At 46.3% G+C, this 27,115-nt stretch overlaps 1 protein-coding gene across 1 annotated transcript in view; it reads left to right on the top strand.

Moving 5' to 3' along the window:
* The window catches only part of Slc7a8 (solute carrier family 7 member 8), a 57,645-nt gene extending 30,530 nt beyond the window's left edge, over nt 1–27,115 (top strand). The window contains exons 4-11 of the mRNA XM_051195703.1: nt 13,370–13,495; nt 15,402–15,555; nt 16,250–16,373; nt 17,701–17,804; nt 21,517–21,613; nt 23,010–23,159; nt 24,431–24,608; nt 25,090–27,115. Coding sequence (XP_051051660.1) covers nt 13,370–13,495; nt 15,402–15,555; nt 16,250–16,373; nt 17,701–17,804; nt 21,517–21,613; nt 23,010–23,159; nt 24,431–24,608; nt 25,090–25,253 — 1,097 coding nt within the window. The 3' untranslated portion in view covers nt 25,254–27,115. The remainder of the gene's footprint in view (nt 1–13,369; nt 13,496–15,401; nt 15,556–16,249; nt 16,374–17,700; nt 17,805–21,516; nt 21,614–23,009; nt 23,160–24,430; nt 24,609–25,089) is intronic.

A 27,115-nucleotide genomic window follows, 5' to 3' on the forward strand; every position in this document is an offset into this window, starting at 1 on the left:
CTCATGGCACCCTGCAGGACTGTGCACACAGACACCTTGTCCTTCTGCTGAGGCCCCAGAGCCACAGGAGCAGGGGTTGTTGGCCAGAGCATGGCAGAGAAGGGCATGCCCTGGCCTAAGGTGCGACCATGACACCAGCTTCCTGGCACCCACTCACCCTGGCCAGGTGGAATTTATAGCTGGTTCAGATGGCTGCATGCTCCATCCCAGAAAGGTGCTTATTTTGAAGTTCTGGAAAGGAACAGGATGTTCTGGTTTCTATAAAGTGGCCTCACTGCTTCCCGTTTTCAGCAGCTGTCTGCTTGCTGCTTTGCAGCTCTTTTTTCTGTCCCGGCCATCACTTTCCCTCCCTTCTGCTCCTCTCTACCACCTTTTTGTTCTCATTTGCATCCTACACCTTTTCTCATATTCTCTCTTCTTACCTGTTTTTCTTTATCGCCTCTGGTACCTCATACGTTTTCCACCACCTCCCTCTCTCTCTCCCTCCCTTCCTTCTTTCCTTCTTCCTTTCTGTCTGCCTGTCGGTCTTCTTCCTTGCTTTCTTCCTTTCTTTTTCTTTCTTTAAAACAGGGTCTCTTTATACAATCATAACGACCCTAGAACTCAATATAAAATGGGCTGGCCTCAGATTTGCCTCTGCCCCTGCCTCCGTGCCTTCTAAGTGCTAGGATTACAGGTATGTGCCACCACACTCGATCATCCCCTCTCCCTCTTTCCACACACTGTTTTCACGTCCCTAAAAAGATCAGGAGGAGAATCCTACTTCTGGCAATATTAAACATTAATGGTTTTTCCAAGCTTCCTCCAGCCCTGTCCTGATTAAGAAATTCAAATGAGACAGGACGGTGATGGCGCACGCCTTTAATCCCAGCACTCGGGAGGCAGAAGCAGGGGGATCTATGTGAGTTCCAGGCTAGCCTGGTCTACAAAACTACACAGAGAAACCCTATCTTGAAAAACCAAAGGAAAAAAAAAAAGAAATTCAAATGAAGCCAGGGGTAATGGCACATTACTGGGACAGTGGAACTCTTGAGACTGAAGTGAGTTTGAGTCCAACCTGGACTGCACAGGAATATTCTTATCTTTAAAAAAGCAAACATTGCATAGGGCTAGGAAGATGACTCAGTGAGTAAAGTTCTTGCTGCTTAAGCACGAGGAACTGAGTTCCCATCACCACAGCGCTCACGTGAAAAGTCAGAGGTAAATGTAATCCTAGCACTGAAGGCAAAGACAGGAGGATCTGGGGTCTTGCCTAGCTGGCCAATCTAACCAGTTAGGGAGCGCCAGTTTCAGTGAGACTATACACCAAAAAATAGGTGAGAAGCAATGACATCTATCTGATGTTGACCCCTGGTCCTCATGCGCATGCATATTCCCTCACACATATGTGCATAAGTAGAAAGAAAGAGAAAGAGAGATTGGCTGTGGTGGGGCACACATGTAATCTCTGCACTTGGGGGGTGCAGACAGCCTGGACTGCATGAGACCCTATCTCAACACACACATACACACAAAAATGTAAATGGGGTTTCGCAAGCTCAGAGGCAATGTGAGACTGTGATTGAGTAGGGGCAGAAATCCAAGTCACCCGTTAGCAAAGGGTTTCTGACATCAGCCTGGTTGTCCCCTGCTTTGCCACTCATGTGTGCCAGCGTGCTACTTCCTGCTGTTCAGAGTGCCACCTGGATTGGGGCCAGGCCAGTATTTTTGGGTGACAGACTGAGCTCCAAGTGGTACTACAGCAGTGATCATGGGTACCTCCAACAGGGGCCACAGCGGTGAGTGACAAGAAAGGATGACTAGTAGATGATGAAAAACCAAGGCTGGGCTTTGGCCAAAGGACTGAAGGAGCCGTCCCATCATGCTTTTTGCTACTAAAAAGCTGGGGTCTTGTTTACTCATATAAAACAAGGTTCTGGGTCCCTTAAGGTCATTCTCCAGAGGCTGGAAATATGCATCTGGGGAGTAGGGCACAGGCCTACATATCTACCCCCAGGGTAGAGCATTGGCTACAGATCTGGTCCATTTATCTCACAAGCAATCTAACCCTCTCTCCAAATAGCCTTATCCCTGTTTTCACCTGTCAGCCAGAGTGGAGGGCTTCAGGGCCAGCAGCTGGTTTGGCAGGATGAAGATAGACTGCTTGAGGCTTCCCAAGAAGCCAGAGTCCCACATCCAGAGGCATGAAAACAGTTTCTTAGTTCTGGGTGAGGATAGCCTGTGTTGTAATTTTAAAAAGTGGCTCTCAAGACTCCATGTGACAGAACTTGGATTGAGGGTTTTTTTTATTGGGCTAAAGTGAATGTGAATGGGGAAGGAATGGAGGGGGAGACTAGCCTCTGGGGACAGGAGTGGCAGAAGAGAGCCAAACCAGCTTTAGCCACCAATTGTGTGTCTCCGTTTTGAAATGAACACCAGTGATCACTAATTATAAGAAACTGCACTTAGGCCGGGCATTGGTGGCACACACCTTTAACCCCAGCACTTTGGAGGCAGAGGCAGACAGATCTCTGTGAGTTCAAGGCCAGTCTGGTCTACAGAGTTAGTTCCAGGACAGCCAAGGCTACACAAAGAAACCCTGTCTCAAAACTTCACTTAGAGCATGCTCTGGGATCTCAGTGGCTACTTACTACCGGGCAGGGTCACTAATGGCTATGTGTCAATGAATGGCTTCCCTATGGGCCCTGAGGAGGTCAGCAGCTTTCTGTGGGCCATTCCCTCTTAGCAGCTGGAAGTATAAGAACTAGCCATTTGTTTTATTGTTTTCCTATTTCTGGAGTCTGAGACACAGTTGACTATCGTGGATTAATAAGGATCGGGAAAACAGATAGGCTGAATAGATGTTTATTCAGGGAGAAATAACTTACAACGAGACAGATGAACACCAGCAGGTTCCTGGTCCCAAGAATGCCTCAGGATGCTCTCTGTCCCTGTCCAGCAAGCAAGAAAGTGCTCTGGGACCCCTTCCCCAGACCTAGGTCATATCCACCTCTGTCCCCACCCCCAATGGGTGTGGTCAGTGCCACAGGTGTGGACAGCGTGAATATCTCACTACAATTCCCCTCTTAGTCTAAAGAAAAGATTTAGGCTTGATACAAAACTATATACAGAACAGTGAATAACAAGTGTGCTCTAAGAAAAGGAAAATCGAGAACATACAAACTTAAAACCTACATATCTAGTCCTGGGGTGAAGGCATAACAGAGTTTGCAGTAGAGTTGTCCTAAACTGGAAAGTTTAAGTCTAGTACCTAATATATCTAACTAGGAAGAGAGAATAATAGTTGTGATAGTTTAATCTTCAACTTCATCAAAGAACTGAGAACGAAGATAACAATACTTGTGGATAGGCAACTTCCAAACGGTGCATCAAGGACAGAAATAGCAGGCTACCTGGACAGTCACCCAAAGTCTCACAGCAATGTTGGTGCAACCAGTTTTGGCTAAGGCCTAGAGTATCTAACAGACCACTACAGACTCAAGGAGGTAGAAAGCTGTCTTACCCTGACTTGGCAAGGTTCAGCAATCTTGTATGTTTGTCTCCTGCAAGCACCTAGGACAGCACATCCAAATCAGTGGTTGAGGTAGGGGCAGTTCTTTGCCCAAGAGGCCATTAGCCAAGACAGAGGAGCAACAGCAGTGCCAAACATATTTTCTGGAAAATGCATGGTGCTGTCAGGAGCAATAGTGTCTCATGTCAATGGAGTACTGATATTAAAACATTTAAATGCCATGTTCTGCTGGTCTGTGAAGTGTTTGAAGATTAAGCATCTATGTCTGACTAATCTCATAGGTATAAGGAACATGGGTGAAGATAATCTGTAATATCCGGGAACCTAGCTATAAAACTGGTTGAAACTTCCCTGAGTAAAGCAGGAACAAATACTTAAACAATATAACTATGTATGTATATATACATGTAAATCTCTAAAACAGAGGTAGAGTAAAAATGTCTTGACAAGAACTGTATAATATAGCATGATAAAAATAGTCTAAATTGTATCTATATACAAAATGTTTTGAACATAAGTAAAAGTATACATACATAGAATATGGTAAAGATATTGTGCACAAAACATCATAAATGGAAAGATTTTACATAATATGTCAAAATATAATATACAAATCATCTGAGAAGGGAATATAAACTTAATTTTACCTAGGTTACCACAAATAAGAATCTATAACAATGTAAACTGTATATTACTAATATCTCACTAAACCTTACCTTTCCCAACCATACCCTATACTTATCTAAAAGAGTCTAAGTGTCACATTCCATACCCAACTCTAAGTAACTAAAACCAACCCTATGAAGATGAATATTACCCCTAAAAGCCAAGAGTAGGGAAAGGAGACGTCGTTATCTTAAGATTACTTCCTGCTGAAATGGAATAATGACTGCTCCATGGGATCCTGTAGGAAGAAAATTTTTAGCAACAAAATTTCTGACAGGACTAGCTGTAACATTTGTAGCTAGTCACTGTGTGGCAGGAAATGCTTGGCTTGAGTTCTGTCTGAAACTCTGGCCAAAGTGTAATAAGAAGGTGCACCATTACAGCTAGCTAGTCAGGAGTTGTCTTGGGCAAAACAGTCCCAAACCAGTTTCAGGGTGATGTTTGTAGTCCAGATGTATCAGGTTGAGTCAAGTGGAAATGACGAAGTGGGGCCCCATCTTCTTTCTGGAGCGTTCAAAGATTGCTGTTAGGAATTGTTATTATTCCTCGTGGAAAACTTAAACAACATCAACATTAAAATTTTCAACCTTTAAGGTATGCATATTGGGAAAGGCAACAATAAGCATGAAAATGTATATGAGGAAAATTAGGATTTCAGAGAGAAAACTTCATATAAACAAGTGAGTCCCCAGATTTTGTTTTCTTCTGCCTTACAATAATTGGCTTCTTGATAAAGGGCAGAGACTGTGAATTTAATCTTAACAACATGCTTGAATTTAGAGAATGAAAGCCAAATCCAACTCCAATGCCAGCATTGATTTACATGAATTGGGACTACAGGAATACTAGATAGTAAAGAGAAATAGATTTCTGTATAGAAATAGTTTACTAGAATTAAATATTTTTACCATAAATCAGATTCCTCTTCATTAAATGGTTCTTTCTGGAGAGCTATCTTCTCTACTGTAGGCACCTACATGTTTAGTGTCTTTTGGCTGTTTGAAGATAAGTGTTCTCTGTTTTCCTATAAGGACAAGAACAGAACATTTCCCCTACTTTTGAGAGGTCTCCGCACAACTCATGGGAACTAATTTGTTGGATGACTTGTCATTTTTCTTGTTCATCTCGGATCTTGATCAACTTAGATGGTATCCACAGCTTTTCTTCTGTAGACACAAAGGCGAAACCCCTACCCCAACATAACACATATCCTGCTTTCCATTCTGAGGTCAGTACATCCTTGAAGTACATCGGCTGGTTTAGTTTAGAAGTTTTTCCTATTGTCCAGTGTCTTTCTGCAGCTGTTTTTCCTTTTTCATTCGCATTAAGAAAGTTTAATGTTAATAAAGCTTTATGTAATCTGTGTTTGGGTGTCTTGGTTCCCCCTGCCTGTTTATAGAGCATTTCTTTTAACGTATGATTAGATCTCTCCCATCAGCTGGGATTGCAGACCTGTACCACCAAGTCTGGCTCATGTTCTCTTTTTGAGTTTATGCTTATAAACATTTTTTTAAATTAATCATCTAAAGCTTTAGACAGTGGCATGCAGATTACAAAATATCTTCATAGAATGGACTATAGAAAGACACAGAGTGGGTACCATGGCTGTAAGTATACTTCAAGTTATGAAGTCCTACTGGAGTTAGAACTGTCATGTCCCTCTGAGGAAATGTTCCTATCTCCTTCCTGCATTCATAAAACCCTACCACTCCTCACCACTTCACTCCTTACACTAGACATTCTGAGTTCTACTTACTAGTTGTGCCCTCAGCTGCCACTCAAAACTCACCCAGTCTTCCTCTGACCAGGAGTGAGAGTGGCAGGCATAGCCCTGACTGTATGTTCTGAGGAATCCCAAGCAAAGTCACAGCTCCTTAATCCATTTTCAGAACATTCTAAGTGTAGATTTGTTTATACTACTGACCACTGGTGTTTTATTTCAAATGGCCTCAAGAGGTAAATTTTAAATTGCCCCTTTTATCTATAGTTTATAATTGTGAATGACTCCACCCTACCATGCTCCTTGTCTGCCTTTAACCTCATGTGTCTTTCCACCTGAATTTAGCCTAGAGAAGTCACAGAATGGATCCCATCAAAGTATGTCTAGTGTCTACGACAACACAGTACACTGTGTGACCTCTTTTTAGTTCTGTCTTGAGATATGAAATTAGTCACAGGACTCCTGAGATCATCTTTTGGGAGTTTGTTTTCCTCAGCACTGGGGACTGAATCTAGGGCTTTGCACGAGCAAAACACCACTCTCCCGTTGAGTCCTAGCCTAAGTAAGCTTCTTGGCTTTCCCTCTTAACTCCTTTCATGGCCTTTGATGATAGCTTCAGGTTAATAAAATAAGGAGGCCAGCAAAACAGTGGGGACAAGCCAGTCATGGAGATGCATATTTGTAATCCCAGAACTTGAGAGATGGAGGCAGGAAGATCAGAAGTTCAAATTCATCTACAACTACATAGAGAGCTGGAGGCCAGCCAAGGGTATATGAAACCCTGTCTCCAAAGCAGACAAGCAAGATAAAGAACAAAGGGATCGTGCCTGTGAACACCTTGGCACCTACCATCCATTTGTCTTGCTAGAAGTTGGACCTGTGGTCTTTGTTTTTGCTTTGTTTGGGGACAGGGCTATCCATATGAATCTGAAGCTATCTGGAATATGGAGAGATTTGGAGGAGCCCATGGGATTAGATGGAGAAGAAATATTGTTTCCTATGCTGTGGGTTTCTCTAAAAGGAGAAACCACTGTTGTCCGTGGCAGGACAGTTACCCATAAAGGAAGATTAGAGGGTGTTGCCCTAGTTGTGGGGTCCCAGCTTGGTTGGGCAACTAGAAGAGTTGAAATGTGATCTTGCACCAACTGCGTGAGCACACTGCTGACCTCACCTTCTCTAGCCCACTTCTGGAGAGCCCTCCTGTTCCTGCTGCTCCCTATGGTGTTTCTGTTTTGGTGCTGGGATTACCACCAAGCCACACCCAGCTCCATCCACCCCTTCTCTTTTCTCTTGGAAGCCAGGTCTCTTTTCTGCTATTTCTGCAGTGTCCCTGTGTTCCTTTTCTGCTGTGGCTGTATCAAATTACCACAATCTCAGTGGCTTAAAACTGCACAACTTTGTAGTAGGAGTTTTTTGTCTGCCACCAGCCTGCAAATAATGAATGACCTGGAGACATATTATTAATTATGAAAGCTTGGTCTTGCCTCAACTAGCTCTTATAACTTAAGTTGACCCATATTTTTAAATCTATGTTCTGTCGTGTGGTGTTACCTCTCTTTCATCTTGCACCTCCTATCTCTTCTCCATGTCTCCTGGTTTATCCTGGTCCCTAGATTACTTCTCCTCTTCCTTTCTCTCCCCAGAAATCCCACCTATACCTCCTGCCTCGCTATTGGCTGTTTAGCTTTTAATCATACCAACCACAACAATACACTTTCACACAGTGTACAAATATCCCACAACACCACTTGTCATCTTATGATCTTGGAAGTCAGAATCCCTAAACTCTAGTGTCATCAAGGCTGTGTCTCTAGCGAATGTAAGGAGTTTTTCTAGTTTCCAGGGACCGCCTGCATTCCTTGGCTCATGAACCCTTTTGTCTTCAGAGTCAGCAATAGCATCTTGAACTCTCTCTTCTTCCCTTCTTCCCTCCTTCCTTCCCTTTCTCCCAATTCCCATTCCCCCTCTGCCATTTCCATCATCAACTCTTTTTTTTACCACTCTTGACTCTCTCTCCTTAGGACTCTTATAATTACATTTGGGCTTATTCAGATAATCCAAAATAAGTTCCATGCCTCCAGATCCTTGACTGAATAACATTTACAAAGTTCATTTTCAATATTTACAAATCCTAAGGATTAGAATGTTGGCATCTTTTGGATGGCCACTATTCTGACTTCCTAAGAGAAGCCTGATGCTACCTCTTCAATACAGAGGAAATAAAAAAGAGACTTCTGTGCTACCTAAGAATCAAAGTGTGAGGGTCAAATCTGAGGTGAGGCTGAGCACACTTTCTCTGCCGGGAACAAGATGGTTGTTTTCTAGTTTTGGTTTGTTTTTCTTACCAGAACTGGGAATTGAACCTAGAACCTTGTGAATGCTAGTCAAGCACTCTTTCACTGAGCTATATCCCCTAGAGCAGTGGTTCTCAACATGTACATATCAGATACCCTGCATATCAGATAATTACATTACAGTTCATAGCAATAGCAAAATTAGTTATGAAATAGCAACGAATTTTATGGTTTGGGGGGTCATCACAACATGAGGAACTGTATTAAAGGTTGCGGCATTAGGAAGATTGAGAACTACTTCCCTAGGGGCTCCCTTTCTCCCTCCCCGCATCTCCCTCTTCCTTTCTCCCTCTCAGACAGGATCTTGTTAAGGCACAGAAGCAGGTCTTCTCGGTGCTCTTTTTATCTTTTTCTTTTTCTGTTTTTTTAACTCAGAGAGAGAGAGAGAGAGAGAGAGAGAGAGAGAGAGAGAGAGAAATGCCCAAGAAAATCAGATATGCCTGGAGTTCCACAGAGCTCCAGAGACCAGTGACTATTTGAAATAGGTTACCATGAATAAGAACTAGAATTTTTCATTACTATTTCTAGCTATACCAGAGCTGTAAAGTTCACATTCCTGAGGTCCCTTCCACAGGATGCCCTGGGCTGGCTTCGGTCCAGTATGGATGCTGGCTGACTCCCATGCTGGCTCTGCTCTCAACACATTTTTTTGTGCTCACCCTTTTTGTTTTGTTTTGGATTTGGGGGCGGGTATTGATGGGAGTAATTAAGACAAAACCTCTATAGTTCAGGCTGTCCTGGAACTCATTAAGCAGCCTAAGCTAGCCTCAAACTCATGGCAGCCCTCTAGCCTCGGCCTCCTGAGGATCCCAGCCTGCTGGGATTACAGGCTTACACTACAATGTCTAGCTTTACGTACCAGTGAGCCTGGCTCTGGTAGACCTGTGTAGATAGACAATGGGTGGATAGAAACTGTTACGTTTCAAGCTATGGTACCACTGGTTCCATCTACATGTGGCTTTCCTGAAGTCACGAGATTCCAGGTGTGCAGAATTCAGGGTCAGGCAGCACAGAGACAGAGAGAACATAGTCATTGGCAGCAGAAAGGGGTGCTGGGGAGCAGATGGGCAGCACCAGGCCTCCTACGCAGGAAGGCCTTGGCAAACACCCAGCAAGTATTGCCTTCACTCTCTGACCTTTCCTCTATGGTTGGAGGCTCAAGTTTCAGCTGCTGTGAAGGAAGCTGTTCTGCTGTACCAAGAGACTCAAAGTCCCCTCTCTCCTCTCAGTCACGTGCTGTGATGGCCCAACTGCAGGGTGAAGGGTAAGCCTTGGACCTGTAGCATTGTTCTGAGAGATTAGGGGGCACAGGCAATCTGCCCAGCCTCAGCAGTTGTCTTACTTCTGAAAGGTCTCTTTGACACTGGAAGGTTAAATATTAGTCAAGGTCTGAGTTCTTGTGAAGACTGGCAGTAACAGAAGACATTAACAACAAGACTACATGTCAAAACACCTGTCCTTTGGTCACCTTAGTCACCCTGAGTCTTGTAAAGAGAATTTTATGTTTTCCATCCCAGTACATAGGGAGGGAGGGATTCTCCCTCTTGCTTAGCAGGAGGCACCTCTGTGAGTTTGCCCAGCTCTGCTTTTCCTCAAGTGTTTTCTCGTCATCTGTCCACCCTGCCTTGGCCTCCCCTTAGTGGAAGATGGTTTTGCTCTGGGGAGATTGAGGGGTCAAGATACAAGCCCTTACTTTGTAACCCTTACCCATCCCTAAGCCATGTGGGTTTTGTTTTCTAGTCTTCTTTTATAAGACAGTCTCCTTCATCCTTTAGTCATCACTGCTGTCGCGGCCTGGATTTCTGTGTATGGGACACCTGGCCTTGTACCCAGAGCATCTCAGGGCCCTGGGGAGAAGATGAGGTCACAGCCAAGTTGTTAAGATTGCTTTGGGTTGGATTACCACCAGGCACGTGACCCTGAAATCCTTACTGAATTGAGTAAGATAACCAAATGTGTATTTATCAAGATCTCTGTCCATCTGGAACATTCTAGTATTTACAAAATGTTCTCCCTGTTCAGGCACTTAAAAGCCTTCCTCCAGGGACATGTTTTGATTCTTCTGCTGTGGTAGCAGACTGGCTCACAGCTCTTGCATGAAGAATCAAGAGTTTCTACTCTCAAAAGTCAGACTTCCCATTACTCTTTCAACTCTATGAAAACAACTAGGGATTGTCTTCCCTGTTAATGAAATTCTAAGGGGACAGGGGAGAATGGTGTGCACTTGGAATTCAGAGATTGGAAAACTAATGGGTTATGGCATTTTCTTCATTTGTTAAATATTTGTTCTACAGCTGCTATTTGTAAGCACTGATGACATGCTTGGGAGTTAAAGATGTGAAAAAGCTAAAGAAACAGAAATTGTGTGTGTGTGTGTGTGTGTGTGTGTGTGTGTGTAATTTTTAAGGCAGAATTTTAATTGAAGCCCTGGACAACCCAGTATTTGATATGTACTCTAGGGTAGCCTTGAACTCAGAGCAGTCCACCTGCCTCAGATAACTTTAATATGAATAGGTACCACGATGAGATATAAAGCAAAACAGTGTGGGACTATTCCATCCAGGAAAGACAAACTTTGTGCCTTGCATATAAAATGTGACTGACACAGCTTATCTTGCAGGCATGTTGTTAGGAATCAATAAAATTACAAAGCTTCATGGAACAGGTAGGTCTGGAAAGGTGGGAGGAGTTTGCCAACCCCAAACAATGCAGGGAAGAAGACCACAGATGCAGGACCAACCTGCTTTGTTGACATGTTCCCAGGACCTAGCAGGGTTGGGAAACACTTGGAAAATAGGAGTCTACTTGAGGATCAGATGTTGGTGTCCTTTAGCATTCAAGTGAAGTCAGAACCCTTGGGAGCATGAAAGACAGAAGTGGTCCTTTGCTTTTACAGTGCTGTGTGCAACCTTCGAACACAAGGAGTACCCTGCCCACTAGTTCAGGAAAAGGAGAGCCAGGAGGATAATTTTTCCCTTTGTTCTCAAGTACTTTGCAATAGTCTGCAAATTAAGAGTCATGCTTTTGCCAGGCATGGTTGCATACATCTTTAATCCCAGCACTCTGGAGACAAATGCAGGCAGATTTCTGAGTTTGAGGCCAGCCTGGTTTAAAGAGCAAGTTCCAGGACAGCTAATGCTACACAGAAAAACTCTATCTTCAAAACAAAGCAAAACATTCGTTTGCAAGCCATAGCTCCTGAAATTTACCTTGACAGTGCAGGGGTAAAGCGGAGAGCTCACTTACCTAGCATCTGGCCTCTTTGCACTTGGCCAGCCTGTCTGGGTCCACATTGTTGAAAGTGCTGTGACTCCTCCAGGGAGGCAGAGCTGGAGATACTGACCATCCCATGCCACCAAAGAACATAGAAACACAGCTGGCGAACAGGCACCTGAGAACTTGCTGACATTCATTACTGGGAGACATACAACAATTTCTTCTAAAATTAAATGTGCACTTACTGTATGACCAGAATCCTAGCCCCAGTGACTTGCTCACAAGCAAAGCTTAGAGGCACCCTGAGGTGGCTCAGGATGTGGCTTTGCAGAGGGGCTCTTGCCCCACAAACCCCGTTACCTGAACTCAGTCCTCACAACTCACATGAAGGTAGACAGAGAACCGACTCCTCAAAGTAGCCCTCTGAACCCCTCACATGGCACCACGACGTGTGACCCCCTCCCACATGTACAATAGTAATAAAATAAAGATGATTTTAGACAAGGTCTCACTACGTAGCCCTGGCTGGCCTAGGAAAGGCTATGCACACCTGCTGGCCTTGAACTCAAAGAGATTCCTCTGCCCCTGCCTCCCAAATGTTGGGACTAAAAGCGAGCACCATCACACCTGGCTGAAATAAAGTTGCTGGTTTTTTTTTTTTCTAATAAATAAATGAGGTGTAGGGTCTAAAGAGAGGGCTCAGCAGTTAAAGGCACTTGCTTCTTTTCCTGAGGACCCAAGTTCAGTTCCCAACCACACTGAGTAGGTCACAGCCACCTAGAACTCACTCCAAGAAACCTAATGGCCTCATCTGGTCTCCAAGGACACCCACACACTGGTAACATGTACACATTTAGATACACACAGATATATTAAGATAAAAATAATAAACAGAACTTAGAGGCGAATGTTTTGCCATTGTTGTTTTGAGGTATGGTCTAACTGAGTAGCCTAGGCTAATGAGCTTATGATATTACCTCCGGGTCACAGCTGCTAGGATGAGGAATAAGTGCTTCCTGAGTCTGAAAGAACGTTTGGCTTTGCTGTGGCCCCTCTTCCAGGCATGAGGGAAATGAGGCAGAAGCTTAGAGAAACCATTCCACATTCCCTCTCTGCAAATGATGGACGCCCCCCCCCCCATCCCTCAGGTCCCCAGAGAAGGATGATTCCCTAATCTTCATGAGAAGTCAAGGCCGGAAGCACATTATTTTCCCGTATTAAGAGATGATGGGCCGGGCAGTAGTGGCACACACCTTTAATCCCAGCACTTGGGAGGCAGAGGCAGACAGATCTCCGTGAGTTCAAGACCAGCCTGGTCTACTAAGTGAGTTCCAGAGAAACTCTGTCTCAAAACCACCCCCCATACACACAAAGAATAAATAAAGATAAATAGAAGAAGAAGAAGGTGAATTTTGAGGTGAGTATAGTGGCACAAACCTCTAATTCAGACACTTCAAGAGGAGGTTGAGGCAGGAGGGCACAAATCTCGTTGGTGTTGCTTGTTGCTTTAGAGTGAATTTTATGCTTAATAAACCTAAGCAACAAGAGTCCCTAACCCTCTGCTGCCCCAGAACCAGACTCAATAAGGTAATATCCGAGATTATACTAGCGCTCAGGGCTTCCCATGAACAAATATAATTGAACTCCTAATTCCATCCTGTACCCTGGTCATGACTAAGTCTCCCTTGACTGAGTCAGTGCCCATGTATCCCTGCCTATCTGGCTTCTAGCCCGGGATGGGGAATGAGCACTCTAACCAAGCTCAAATTGAGACATGTAATCCCCATTGTAACCTATTAACCCAGTCTCAGTTTCTGGTCAGTGGGGCTGTGGTGTGAGGTTGGGAGACAGGAGCATTGTGTCCTGCAGCCTCTGAGGGCTTATCTGGTATTGTCATTGCAGTGTTGCTCACATGGGTCAACTGCTCCAGTGTCCGATGGGCCACCCGGGTTCAAGACGTCTTCACAGCTGGGAAGCTCCTGGCCCTGGCCCTGATCATCATCATGGGTGTTGTGCAGATTTGCAAAGGTAAATGTCGAGGGAACTCTTCACCCACCCCTTGCCTGGACACAACCTGAGATTTCCCAGTTGTGTATTAGACTGACTTCTGTTGTCCAATTGCTTGACAAAGAAGATGAGAAACTGTTTTCCTCAGGGTTCAGGATGCCCCACCTCCACTGTCTTACGCCATCTTGCAAAGATCCACACTTGCCTCGGGACTGATACAGCTAAGCAAGGACACCAGATCTCTAAACTCAGTTGCTATTTTGCCACAACCTCAGGGAAGAAGTTCCTTACATTTTCTCTTGTACTTTGTTAATATCTTAAAATGAGGAACAGAAGAGGAGAATTTTATGTATTTCAATATTACTCATAATCTCTGGGGAAAGAGCTCCACATTCTTGAAGCCTCTGCCAACATTCCCCACTGGATTTGATCTGTATTTGGTTTCCATGGGACCCACAGCACTGCTGGGCTCTGCACAGCGTCACTGCCTCTTGGAGAAAATGAAATGACAACAGGAGCACCTCCTGTCTGACCACAAGCTCTGAAGGCAGAGTAGAGACCCCACAGACAATAGTTCCCGCTAGATACTGCCCTTGATGGTTTTATCAACTGGGTTAAGCCCTTGGGGAAGGGGGTATTGTCTTCAGGAATCTAGGCTTAAGAAACATTGTCCTATCTTTTCAAAGATAATGAATCCTTCCTAACCTGATCTCAATTCTTTCTCCTGGTTTCCTGTCCTAATGATGGGTTACAGATGTCTAAGTAACACAGCCAATTACTCTGCTTTATCCCAACCTTTTTAGTCAAGAGCTGTGGGGAATATGTGGTGTGTGTGTGTGTGTGTGTGTGTGTGTTAAACCCAGGGTTTTGCACTTGCTGAGCAAATGCTCTACGACAAAGCTACATCTTCAGCCCAGAAACAAAACAAAACAAACAAAAAAACTAAAATACTTTATACATTTATTTTATTTTATGTGTGTGAGTGTTTTGCCTGCACATGTATATGTGTGGCATGTGCATGCCTAGTGCCCGCAAAACTGTTGGATCATCTGAAACTGGAGTTTCAGGTGGTTTCCAGCCACCATGTGGCATGGCTGTTGGGAATCAAACCTGGGTCCTGTGCTGGTACAGCAAGTGCTCTGAGTGCTAAACCATCTCTCCAGCCCAACACCACCCCCCCAAGTTTTTTTTTTTTTTTTTTTTTTTTTGAGTGTCCACAGTTTCTGAACACTGTAAATACTGGGAAGGCCATTTAAAGGCTCTTCACTAAAGGACCCAGAAGGAGACCAGATATCCCTTAGGAAGTGAGGGGCTGTAGACAAAGCAAGGAAAATATGCTCGAACTGACTGGACACTAGAGACCTGTGTAAGCTTACATTCTAGTGTCTGTTGTTCCTTAGGCTTTCTTCATGAAAACTCAAATCATATATTAAGGAAAGTAGTCAAAAAGACTGTCATTGACGCTAGCCTCACTTTTTATATAAACTTTCCTTCACATAATACTACCTTTTTAGAAATTACATTCTTCCAGGAATGGTGGCACACACCTTTAATCCCAGCCCTCGGGAGGCTGAGGCAGGGGTATATTTGTGAGTTCAAGGCCAGCCTGGTCTACAGACTGAGTTTCAGGACATCCAGGGCAGTTACAGAGAAACCCTGTCTCAAAAACACCAAAACTGAAATAAAATAAAAATTAAAAAAGACATTCTGAGGTGTGCCTTGAATCTGAACCCTTGTTTGGACATGGTTCTGAGGTGCCAGGGTCTGAGAAGTCCTGGACCTGAATTCCCTACTCCTCTTTGCTCTGCTTAAGAGCAGACAGGGAGCAGGTATATCACCACAGGGGAGGGTGAGACAACACACGGGGTGGCCAGGGGCTAGCCTGGGCTCACTTTTCTAAGCAGCCTCCTGCCTGTTGTATTCACAGGAGAATTCTTTTGGCTGGAGCCAAAGAATGCATTTGAGAATTTCCAAGAACCTGACATCGGCCTCGTCGCTCTGGCTTTCCTCCAAGGTTCCTTTGCCTATGGAGGCTGGAACTTTCTTAATTATGTGACTGAGGAGCTTGTGGACCCTTACAAGTGAGTCAAAGAGTCCATCTCTTCTGGTCACCTTAGGCTACACAGTGCCCATTGCTGGGAAAAGGGAACATAGATCCACCTCTTACCCCTATCTTGGACCTGTCCTGTTCTTCCATGAAGGAACAGTTCATTTCCCAGGAATTTAAACCATTTACTGTCCACCTTGCTAAGAGAAGAGAAAAGGTCCTATGGCTGTCCCAGGACAAGTAAAAAATTGGAAAATTGGGCCAGACAGTGGTGGCACATGCCTTTAATCCCAGCATTTAGGAGACAGAGGCGGGCGGATTTCTGTGAGTTCTTGGCCAGCCTGGTCTACAGAATGAGTTCCAGGACAACCAGGGCTACATAGAGAAACCCTGTTTTGAAAAACCAAAAAAGAAGAAAAGAATCAGAAAGCTGTGCAGGCCAGTGTGGTGGCTGTAGAGAAAAAGGAGTTGTCCTGAGAGGTCTCAGAGTTGTATCTGTTTGGAGCCAGGCCCAGCCTGGCATGCATGGTCCAGATTTAAGTCAAGAAGTGATAAGTAGTCTAAGCTGTTCTATTTCCTCTAAATAATCCTGCCCTACCTGAGTCAAAACCAAAGCCTACCTCCCAGAGAGAGGAAGGGCCAAGAAGCTGCAAGTCTAGGCTCATGTCGTCCCCTAGCAGAACACATCCCTGGTATGGGCTTCCCTATCACCTCCTCTCCCTCTACAGGAACCTTCCCAGAGCCATCTTCATCTCCATCCCACTGGTCACATTTGTGTATGTCTTTGCCAATGTCGCGTATGTCACTGCAATGTCCCCCCAGGAGCTGCTGGCCTCAAATGCAGTCGCCGTGGTAAGAAATTACACTGGGTCGCAGACCCAGAACACTGATGTTGATCTGCCAACTTAGCCCACTTGCTTTCCTCTGGTCCAGTGCCTCATGGAACTGAAAGTCATTCCACCTCCTCAGGGTCAAATATACATGTGTCCTTCACAGGGTATCTTCAAGTGCCTGGAAGCAAACCAATAGTTGGTTTAGTTCCAAAACAGCTACCATGGCTACCTGAGAAGTTGCCACAGAGTCTATATGGCTTTTGGTGTTGAAATATCTAATGTTTTACAGAACAAGTTCACTGACTCCTGATCTAGGGTACTCTAAGCATTCTGGTTATGTAAGAAGACAGACTGCTCTTCACAGAGACATATGCTTGCACAAGACATACAGATTCTCTGTCCTTTCTCTGGGAGTCATGCAAACTGATTGCTCTCCTCAGGGAAAAGTGGATATTGAAGGTCCTTGTGGTGGAGTGCTTGCCTAGCATGTGCAAGGCCCCGTGTTCCATCCTCAGCAACACACACACACACACACACACACACACACACACACCAGTAAATTATTCAGAAATCAGAGTGACTACGCTCTTTGGGCAAAGAGATCACAAGGTACCTAGCATCTGAGGTAGGCCTAGGAGCCATGTATACCTTCACCTAGCCTCAGACCAAACTCTGTCATCACTTGTCTCATCTTTGAAAATAAAGATGTCCTGCCCTCTCCTGTTCCTAAATCCCACAATCTCCCATGCACAGCAGGACATCTACTCTAGATATCATCTCCCAGGCTCATACTGGCTCAGAGACTCCAGAAAAGGCTGGTCCCCTAAATTGTATGAATATATGTAGGTGAGGACCCCCTAACACACACACACACACACACACACACACACACACACACACACACACACACACACAAAGCCTTTTTCAAGGTGGTACTAGGATTTGATTCAGATCTGACTCCTAAGTCTGTGCACCTCCATGTACAGAGAACTCCATAGTGTATCAAGCTGGACTTACAGCACCTGGCCTCCAATCTTGGCCCCTCCATTGCCCCAGTGTATGATCTGAGAGGTAAGCTGTAGATCACTAAGGGACTCAGTTTCCTCATTCATAACGAAGGATAAGTGTTCACTGCTGTTATCACCACCATACTCTGGACTCTCAGTTAATTAGCCCACAGCATGTGTTCCCGAGGTGTAGCTGTTCCTTCTTCATGGTAGTCTGGACTCTGGTTCTCAGAGAGAATCAGCAGGTTAGATGGGAGACAGGCACTCCAGAAGTGAGGAGCAAGCTGGAATAGGGCTCTTACGTCTTTCCAAACACTCACTTCTTGTTTTCTTCCCTAGACTTTTGGAGAGAAGCTTCTGGGAGTCATGGCTTGGATCATGCCCATTTCCGTTGCCCTGTCCACATTCGGAGGAGTCAATGGCTCACTCTTCACCTCCTCCAGGTGAGTGCTTGATGGGGCCCTTCCTGGGCCACTTTTCTGTCTGTTGCTTTGTGTGTATTTGATTGATTTGTCTTCAGCAGGGGTCTGTGCAACCTCCTGAAAGTGGCTTTGTAGGAGTATGCATGTCAGAGTGTGTGCTAAGGGGGGGTCTGATGCTTACAATATGTGGTGTGCAGGTGGCAACCCACCTTGTTTAGGCAGCAGGATTGTATCTTGGCTACATTCCTAGAGTCCCCTTCCCCTCTTATCAACTACTGTTCAGAAGAAACCCTACTTTGAAAGGGACCTGGGAGGATCTTATGCTTGAAGCCTCTGTCCTCTCAAAAATGTCTGGACCCAGACTCCACCTAGGATGAGATCCCTATGCTCTCCCTTCTCAAGAGGCAGGTGCTGTGGAAGGCCACAGGCTGGATAGGGAAGAGGAGAAAGGAAACTTTTATCATTGAGAGAGCCGGTAGCCACAACCTCAACCCAGAATTCCTTGGGAAGCCAGGAATGAGTGGGCCCTAGAGCCTTGCCTCTGCCTATCCAGGGATCAGGCCCCTATTTTATGTTCCTTCCTGACATATCTAGAATGGGCCGCTGGATGTACAAATGTCGAAGGGTTACCATTTGTGTGGCCCATAGGTTTTTCTGTGTCCTAGGAGCACAGTCCTATTCAAAAGATGAGGTCTGGGCTCGGCTGCTTCCCAAGCCACCTGTCACATCACAGAGAAGTTCCTGTGAGATGACAGAGACTTCCATGTTTTCAGGATCCAGAGCAATAAAGAGGAGGACGCACACTCACCCCTAGCAACCTCGTGTGCATGTTACACAGGAGCCGTGGCCACCCGGAGGCCCTAGCAGAGGGCAAGCAGTGAAGAGCAGTGACCCAAGAGGCTCCCTGGGGTCTGTTGGAGGACAGTGGCTGGCTACAGTCGCTTTAGTTTGGGGTTTGTCCCTCAGGCAGGCCACACAGTGGTCTGCATGCATGTAGCATAGTCGTGTGTGCATGCAGGAGATGCCAGGGGCATGGCCTCCCTTCCCAGGCCACCTCTGCTCACCTACGACTTTCTTCTTTCTTCCTCCCTCCCCTCCTCTCTTTCATTCTTTTATGTCTTAGTTTGAATTTAGATGGTCCTTGCTGAGCAAGCAGTGTGTGCATGTACATTCACATGTGTGTGTGAGTGTGTGCACGTGTGTGTGTGTGTGTGTGTGTGTGTTTTACTTAGTGCCATCACACTCTCCTTTGTCCCCTAGCTTGTGAACCTGACATGGGGCTGTTAGGCCTGGACAATTACACTTGGTCCTGGTTGTACGGGAGGAGGGTGTGAACTAGAGCCTGGCTATGTGCACGATGGAGCCCACAGAGTCCCCTAGGCTCGGTCTAGTGCATGACACTGGGCTGGCTGGAAAAGACCATAGCACGGAAGAAGGGAGGGGCTGCATGTGTCTGCATGAAATTAGGGAAGCTGGCCTGAACAGCTCATGGTGAAAGCTGTGTATGGGGACTCGGAGTCACAGTCAGCTCCCACTCTTCTGAGCTGCTACTGTATACGAAGCATGGAGTGGCAGGTCTCAGAGTCCCTAGTCGGTACCAGGTGTCGTAGCACATACCTCTGACACCAGGCCTCAGAAGGCTAAGTCAAGAAGGCCGAGACTTCCAGGCCAGCCTGGGCTACATACAGCAATAGCCTGTGTACCGTCAGTCCCACTACCCCCTTCCTCTCCCATTGGCAGCCACTTGCCTTAGAGAAGAGTAAAGCCGGGGACTCAGCAGGTAAAGGTCATTACTGCCAAGCCTGATGACCTGAGTTTGACCCCGGGAACCTAACTCACAGGGTGGAAAGGGACAACTGACCTGCACAAGTATGCCATAGACAGCATTCACATACACAAACAAACAAGTAAATAAGCGAAAGTAAAACTTTTAAAGAAAACAGATTATCAATGGTAATAAGTAAAGGACTGCTGGCCATGGTGGGTTGTTTGGTTTTGTTTGGAAGAAGCAAAAAGAGAAAAGAAGGAAGGGGCCACTTTCATGTTATCCTCTCTGTGGGGCTGTGTCTCTGTCTCTCTCTGTCCTCCCCACTATCTCCTTCCCCTCTTAAGGGTGTATAACTACCCCCAGTTTTTAAATTAATAATTAGATTATTACCTTTTAATATATATGTCCTTTGCCTGCACATATGTCTGTGCAGCATGTGCAGGCCTAGCACCCACAGAATCAGAAGAGGGTGTCAGGTGCCCCTGGAGCTGGCATTGCAAGTGGTTGTGAGCCACCATGTGGGTGCTGGGAATTGAACCCAGCTCCTCTGCAAGAGCAGTAAGTGCTCTTAACCAGTGAGCCAGCCCGCCAGTCCCCTCCCCATTTGTGTGACAGAGTCTCATATAAGGCCAGCCTCAAACTGGAAATCCACTCCCTCAGGTTTGGTGTGCTGGGTTCAAAGGCACATGCAATCACACCCAGCTCAGGATCACAGTGTTGTATTCTGCATTTTTGTTTGCCGTTATATTGTGAGCATGCGCTGACAGAATCATTTTCTTCAGAAACATGATTTTGAGGGCTGAAGAGATGGACTAGATTCAACTCCCAGCACCCACACAGCAGCTGGGCCATCTGTAATGATCTGCCTCCTTCCTCTGGCCTCCACTGACACTGCTGGGCCATCTGTAATGATCTGCCTCCTTCCTCTGGCCTCCACTGACACTGCTGGGCCATCTGTAATGATCTGCCTCCTTCCTCTGGCCTCCACTGACACTGCTTGTACATGGTGCACAGACATACATTCAGACCAACACTCATGCACATGAAACAAAAATAGAGAAAATCTTTTAAAAAAATATGAGTTTTCTTTACTTCAAAATTACACATTTATCCTAATTTCTTTAGCTACTCTCAGAATTTTAAGCATTGAGGACATTTGCAATTTGGCTCACTGCTAGAGCCTTTTTGTGTACATACCTTTCAGTACCTCTCTCTCTCTCTTTCTAAAGATGGCTTCTTGGAAATAGAATAAATAGTTCTAAGGGTATAAATTTTAAGTACAATGCATATACGGAAAACCGCACAAATTTTAAGTGTGTTTGATAAGTTGTGGCAGTTATAGAAGATAACTCTAGAACTTTTACTGACTCTCCCAGCTTCCCACCTGTCCTTTTCCAGCCCATGGCCCTTCTCCATCCTCACAAAACAGCTAGTCTCTGACTATGATAAGGATTTTTTTAAGCGTTGCACAGATAGCTCAGAGCTGCGTGCCTGGGAATCAATAGCCCTTGAGGGTCAGAAGGTTCTCCTGTAAAGGAGAAACACAGCCAGGTAAAGGGATAGGTCTAATTACAGTATTCAGGAAATGGAGGCGGGAGGAATCCCAGGCCTGTCTTCACTATGTGGAAGTTCAGGACCACATAGACCGCATGAGAATGTGTCTCAAAGAACCAAAAATAAAAATTAAAGGCAGAGAAGCTGAACAAGCTGTAGCCTTGAAACATGGGAGTGACTCGGGACGTACTCTCAGTGTTGACATGACCAATATCCATCCACCTACCCATTGGCTGCCTCTGGTCTGCCTGTGCCTGCATTTGTGAACATAGGTCCTGTGATTTAGTGGGCTGGAAAGGGTGACACAAAGGCAGGTCCTGGCTGGTGGAGGGGGCCACTGTGTAGGCCACAGGTGGGCATGGGTGAGAGCGCACAGGCTATCCCAGGCTGACCTACTTTTCTCGTTGCCAGGCTGTTCTTCGCTGGAGCCAGAGAAGGCCACCTTCCCAGCGTATTAGCCATGATCCACGTGAAGCGCTGCACCCCAATCCCAGCACTGCTATTCACAGTAAGGGCCCCTACACACACACACACACACACACACACACACACACACCTACCTGTCCCCCCTTCTGGTCCAGCTCTGCATTTCAGTAAGCCCTAGCTAAGCTTGCACGTGCAGCCAATGCTCTATGAATGTCAAGGGATATAATTAGAAACAATCCCAGGCTAAAACACCCACAGCTCTCAGGCTGGCTCATTTTCAGTCTCCTGTCCTATTGAGTCAGACTAAAAAGCCTTGGGATACCACAGCCTCACGGATACATGTCTCTGCCGCTGGTCTTACTGGCCCCTGTTACCACGAGGGTACAGCGTGGAGCCTCGGCTTCAGCTGGTCACTGCACATGGTCACCCTTACCCCCCCCCACTTCCTGCCCTAGCATACCCTGTCAGCCTCTTGGAAAATGCCATCAAATTAAATCTAGTTCAGGGCACAGGTGATAAGAAAAGTTACAGACAGGAAAACTCATAAATTGAACGTGGGAGAAAGAAATGGAGTGAAAAAAGCAGAATCATTTGGAGCATCAGTTCTCAACCTGTGGGTCGAGACCCCCACGGGATTGCATGTCAGATGTTTACAGACTTAAATGAGTTTGTATTTGTAGAATGCTAAGAATCTGGCTTATGTTAGGATATGTTACTGTTTAATCTCCCCTCCCCTAGATTTTTCAAGACAGGGTTTCTCTGCGTAGCCCTGGCTAGCCAGTCACTCTGTAGACCAGGCTGTCCTCAGAACTTATGGAGATCCACCTGCCTGTCTCTCGAGTGCTGGGATTAAAGGTGTACACCACCATCTACTGGCTATTTAATCATTTTTTAAAAGAGAAGAGTAAATTAGATTACTCAGCCAAGAGGAAATGATAATAATAAGAATAAAGCCTTACTGATCTCCCTATGGGGTCAAAAGAACAAAGAGGAAAAAAATTAGCTTGAGCCATAATCAAAAGTGAATATGGTGAGATGGGGTCTGCCCAGAGCCTACTCACGCCAGTATAGCCAATCCTGGAATCCATTCTGAATGGCTACTCCCTACTCTGTAACAGTGGTTACATACTTTGATTTTACTCCTGTAAGAAGAAAGAAGTCCTTAGCCAGAAGTGGTGGCCCACACATGTAATCCGAGCACTCAGGAGGCAGAGGCAGGCAGATCTCTGAGTTTGAGGCCAACTTGGTTTACATAGCAAGTTCTAGGACAGCCAGGGCTGGAGAGACCTTATCTCAAAAAAGCCAGAAGAAGTTCCTGACAATAAAGGTATAGTCCATCCTAGACTACTTTAGGTGGCTGTGACGTCCCCCTCTTGGGATGGCCACTGTGAAACAGCTCACCTGGCCTAGAGGGGCAGAGCATCCCCGAGCCCGGGAAGGTGCCCCCCAGTCTCCTTCCTCCACTCTCGTTTCTCCAGTGCCTCTCCACACTGCTGATGCTGGTCACCAGTGACATGTACACACTCATCAACTATGTGGGCTTCATCAACTACCTCTTCTACGGGGTTACGGTTGCAGGGCAGATAGTCCTTCGCTGGAAGAAGCCTGATATCCCCCGGCCTATCAAGGTGAGAGGAGCCCCTTCCCTTCTCCACTGCAGCCAATGTGATGCAGGTTTTGAATCGTTGTGGCTCTTGGTCATGTGTGCATGCGACAGCCATCTCCTCTCTTCACTCAAATCTTACACTCTGGGTGCTTTTCAGGGTTCTCTTATCTGTTCCTCCAATTGCACAGTTCACTAACTATGTCTCTGTTCCAAAGTGAGTCTCCTCTGTCTGCTTGTTTAAATTCTAACTGATGGCCAAACGGGTCTCAAGTACCTCCTCTTTCTTGAAGCTTTCCAGTCTATGTCTACAGCCCTTGCTTTTCAAGCTTCCGAGACTACACACACAGTAGGAGACTCAATGAATTTAGTGATTGCTACTGAAAAAAAAAAAAAAAAAACCCTGATATTGTCTGTTCTGAGACTGCTCAAAACAAGGTGTACTGGAGAGCAAAGTTCTCTTGCAACTGAATATAATCTAGAAATATTTGAGATTCCTTTTCTAAAAACAAGGTACTTCTAGAAGATTCTTCTGTCTGAGAAAGAAGGACTCTCTAGATCTCTCTGATATTTTCACTGCCACTTTTCTCCGACTCCTTGAAAACCTCCTGGAGGAATGGAGAGGTAGATAAAGTCCTCTCCCTATTCTGAGAGGAGCATAAAGGGAGGCAGGCAGCTTGAGCAGCTGCCCTGGATCAGGAAGAGTCCTCTAAGGTGCTGCTCACATGCAGTCAGCAAGAAGCCACACCTGTGGAGCTGATGTTTCCTTCTGGACAAAATACAACCCAGGTCCTAGGCTGCCTTGTGTCCTGTGGGCTTCCTGGGACTAAGCAGTTTTCTCTTCTCTGATTGCTTGAGCAAAATAAATTGAGGCTGATCCTAGTGTGAGGGGATGACCATCACTGTGATGCATCCAGATGAGGCTTAGCCTAGAAGTGGGTGTGAAGATAGGAGCCAAAGCAGATCTTCCCACCTCTCCCCCACCCGAGGACCATCCTGACAAGCTTCTCAATCCCCTGGGCTTCTCTGGCTGCCACAGGCACTTATATGAGTCATGAGGTCTTATCTGATCTCCCCTGGGAGGGACCTGAACAATAAAGATCCTTACTTCCCTGTCCCACTGCCTGATTTCACCAACATCTGCTGATATAGTGCCTATAAGAGCCTAAAGTCTGGGACACAGAGCTGAGTGAAGCTCAGCCATTGCCCTCAAGGATGAGGATGAAGAAGAGAGAGGGCCCCCTCATCCCGAGGGACACTAGAAGCCACATGACTCACAGTACTTCTGTCCCACAGATCAGTCTGCTGTTCCCCATCACCTACTTGCTGTTCTGGGCCTTCCTGCTGATCTTCAGCCTGTGGTCAGAGCCAGTGGTGTGCGGCATTGGCCTGGCTATCATGCTGACAGGGGTACCTGTCTATTTCCTGGGTGTCTACTGGCAACACAAACCCAAGTGTTTCAATGACTTCATTGGTAAGTGGTGGCTAGAGAGGGGGCCTCTTGGGAATATACATGCAATCTAATGTGGGAGCCCTACCAGAGTCAGGAAGGCAAGAATTACCTTCACTTGAGTCCATAGGGCTCCTGATTCAGGGCCAGAAATGACAGATGACAGATGTCTTCCAAAGACCAGCTGGCATCCCCAGACAGACCCGGCTCAGGCTACCTCCCCCCATCTACCAGTTCTACTACTACAGGCTAACTGGTGACCAGTAGAGACTCTGGAAATGGAGGCAGGGAGTCAGTGAGAGTCAGGGAGTCTAGGGGAAGGCTAGAGTCTGGTAAACAAGAGGGAACCATCAGAAAATGCAGGACATGGGCAAGCCAGTCTCCAAAAGTCACTGGCTATTCTGGGGCAGAAGCTGAGGTGGGAGAACTGGCCAGAGACTGTCCGTCTGTGGGGTTGGCAGCCTACCGAGCAATGACCTGGTTTCTATATTGTTTCCTCCCACAGAATCACTAACCCTAGTGAGTCAGAAGATGTGTGTGGTCGTGTATCCCCAGGTGGAGGGGGATTCAGGGACAGAGGAAGCAGCTGATGACATGGAGGAGGAACAGCAGAAGCCCATCTTCCAGCCTACTCCCGTCAAGGACCAGGACTCAGAGGAACAGCCCTAGCCCTGAGGACAGCCATCCCTTTGACTGACCACTCCCTCCTTCATCCTTTCTGCCCTACATCCCTGCCTAGGTCCCCGCAACACACACAAACACACACACACACACACACACACACACACACACACCTATACTTCTGACTTCTGTCAGGCAGGAGCAAGATCTGGGTGTCCACGGTGACAAGTTCTAAACAAAGACACTGACCTTTGTACCCAAAGAACCTGCTTCTAGCCCCAAGGCCCATGGTTAAGGTCAGCAGTGTACCAGGGGCCTGCACACACTCCAAGTGTTAGAGGAGAATGAAGGTGCCATGGGTACCCTTGCAAGCCCCTCCCTCCTGGGCCCATGCCCTTTAGGTGCCTCTATGAAACCTGGATTCACTGCTACTTCTTCTCCTTAGTTCTGAGCCCAGGTTGGGAAGGAGGTAGCAGCCACCATGAGTTGGTTGGGGAAGGCAACTCAAACACAAGTGTCACCACTCACCGTCAGCTGGAGAAACTCAAATGCCTGTTCACTCACCAGGGACCCAAAAGGCAGAGGGTTCACCTCTCTACCCTGTACCACTACCACTCCACTGCCCAGCCTGGGCCACATGCCCAGAAACTTCCCTTTCAGGATGCCTCCTCCCCACTGAGCTAAGGACCAAGAAGGAGGACCACCCTATCCCCAACTCTAAACCAAGCTTGTGGAATACACAGGAAAGGCTCGGACTGTAGAAGTCAAGCCCTGCCCCTGCCCCTGCCCCTGCCTCCTGTCCCCCTGTGGTGCCAAAGCTCCCCGAAGCCAGAAAGACTTCTTAAGTTCAGTCTAATAGACATCTATCTCTCTCTAAAGGGCAAAGCTACACCTCCTCTCCTGTGTGAGGTGGCTGTCTTACCATCTCAGCAGCTCTTCCCACCCACAGCACTGCTGGCCACCCTCACCATTTTTCTCCCCCTGGACCTTGGCTCAAGGACCAGGCAGGAAACCAAGCCCTTCGGGCCTGAAATTAAGAGTCAAACCAGCCTTAAGTCATCTCCCATCCAAGAACTGAGCCTAAAAATGCTCCCTAGTTCTACCCTTCAGGGCAGTCCTGGTATTAAATTCCTTCCCTGGAAGGAAGGTTGCTTCCCCTCCCCAGAGGTGCTCAACCCTCACTCTGGGGAGACCATGCTGGAGTGGGGGGTGTTCTGAAGGCTAGTTCCTCTCACCTTCCCCAACTCAAAAGATCCCTCCACCATCCTGCCATCCCATTTGGGGCAAGATGGAAGGTCAGTGACAGATGGCACTCCCTTTGGAGACAGACCTCAGAAAACATTTCCATGAGAGTTGCTAACCTGTGCTCTCCCAGAAGGTAACAGTGTTTGCCTTGTCCTGGCAGCCCCCACAGCTGCTCTGCTAGGGACAGGATCCTTTAATCATAAAGCAGGACCCCAACCCCAATTCCATCTCCTCAAACTGGAAAATGCCAGGGTCTTTGCCTGGCCCATGTCAAGTCTCCTAACTTCTCACCTAGCTCACCTAACCCCTAATGGGCAGGAGCCTGGGTGTGGGCTGAATTATGGCCCTTCAGAGCACAGTCCAGGCTGGCTGTGGGGCCTCTGGGAGACCAGGGACCATCCCTCAATCCCTTTCTTCTCATTCCTCCAGCCTCTACCCACTCCCTCCTTGAATTATTATTTTTTTTAAGTGGATGCCTTACTTTTTGGATAAATATTTTTGAAGCTGTCATTTCTATTTCTTTCGGATTTTTTAATGTTTGGTGGTTTCGGGGGCAGAGCTAGAACCTTAATTATCTGTCACTGCGTTCATTTAGGTTTAAGTTTTATTGGTTTGTTTTGTGGAGTGTTTTCTTTTCAAGTAATAAAATTTTAAATGGAAATGGA

Source organism: Phodopus roborovskii, unplaced genomic scaffold (assembly GCF_943737965.1).
Source record: "Phodopus roborovskii unplaced genomic scaffold, PHOROB, whole genome shotgun sequence".
NCBI classification, from domain to species: Eukaryota; Metazoa; Chordata; class Mammalia; order Rodentia; family Cricetidae; genus Phodopus; species Phodopus roborovskii.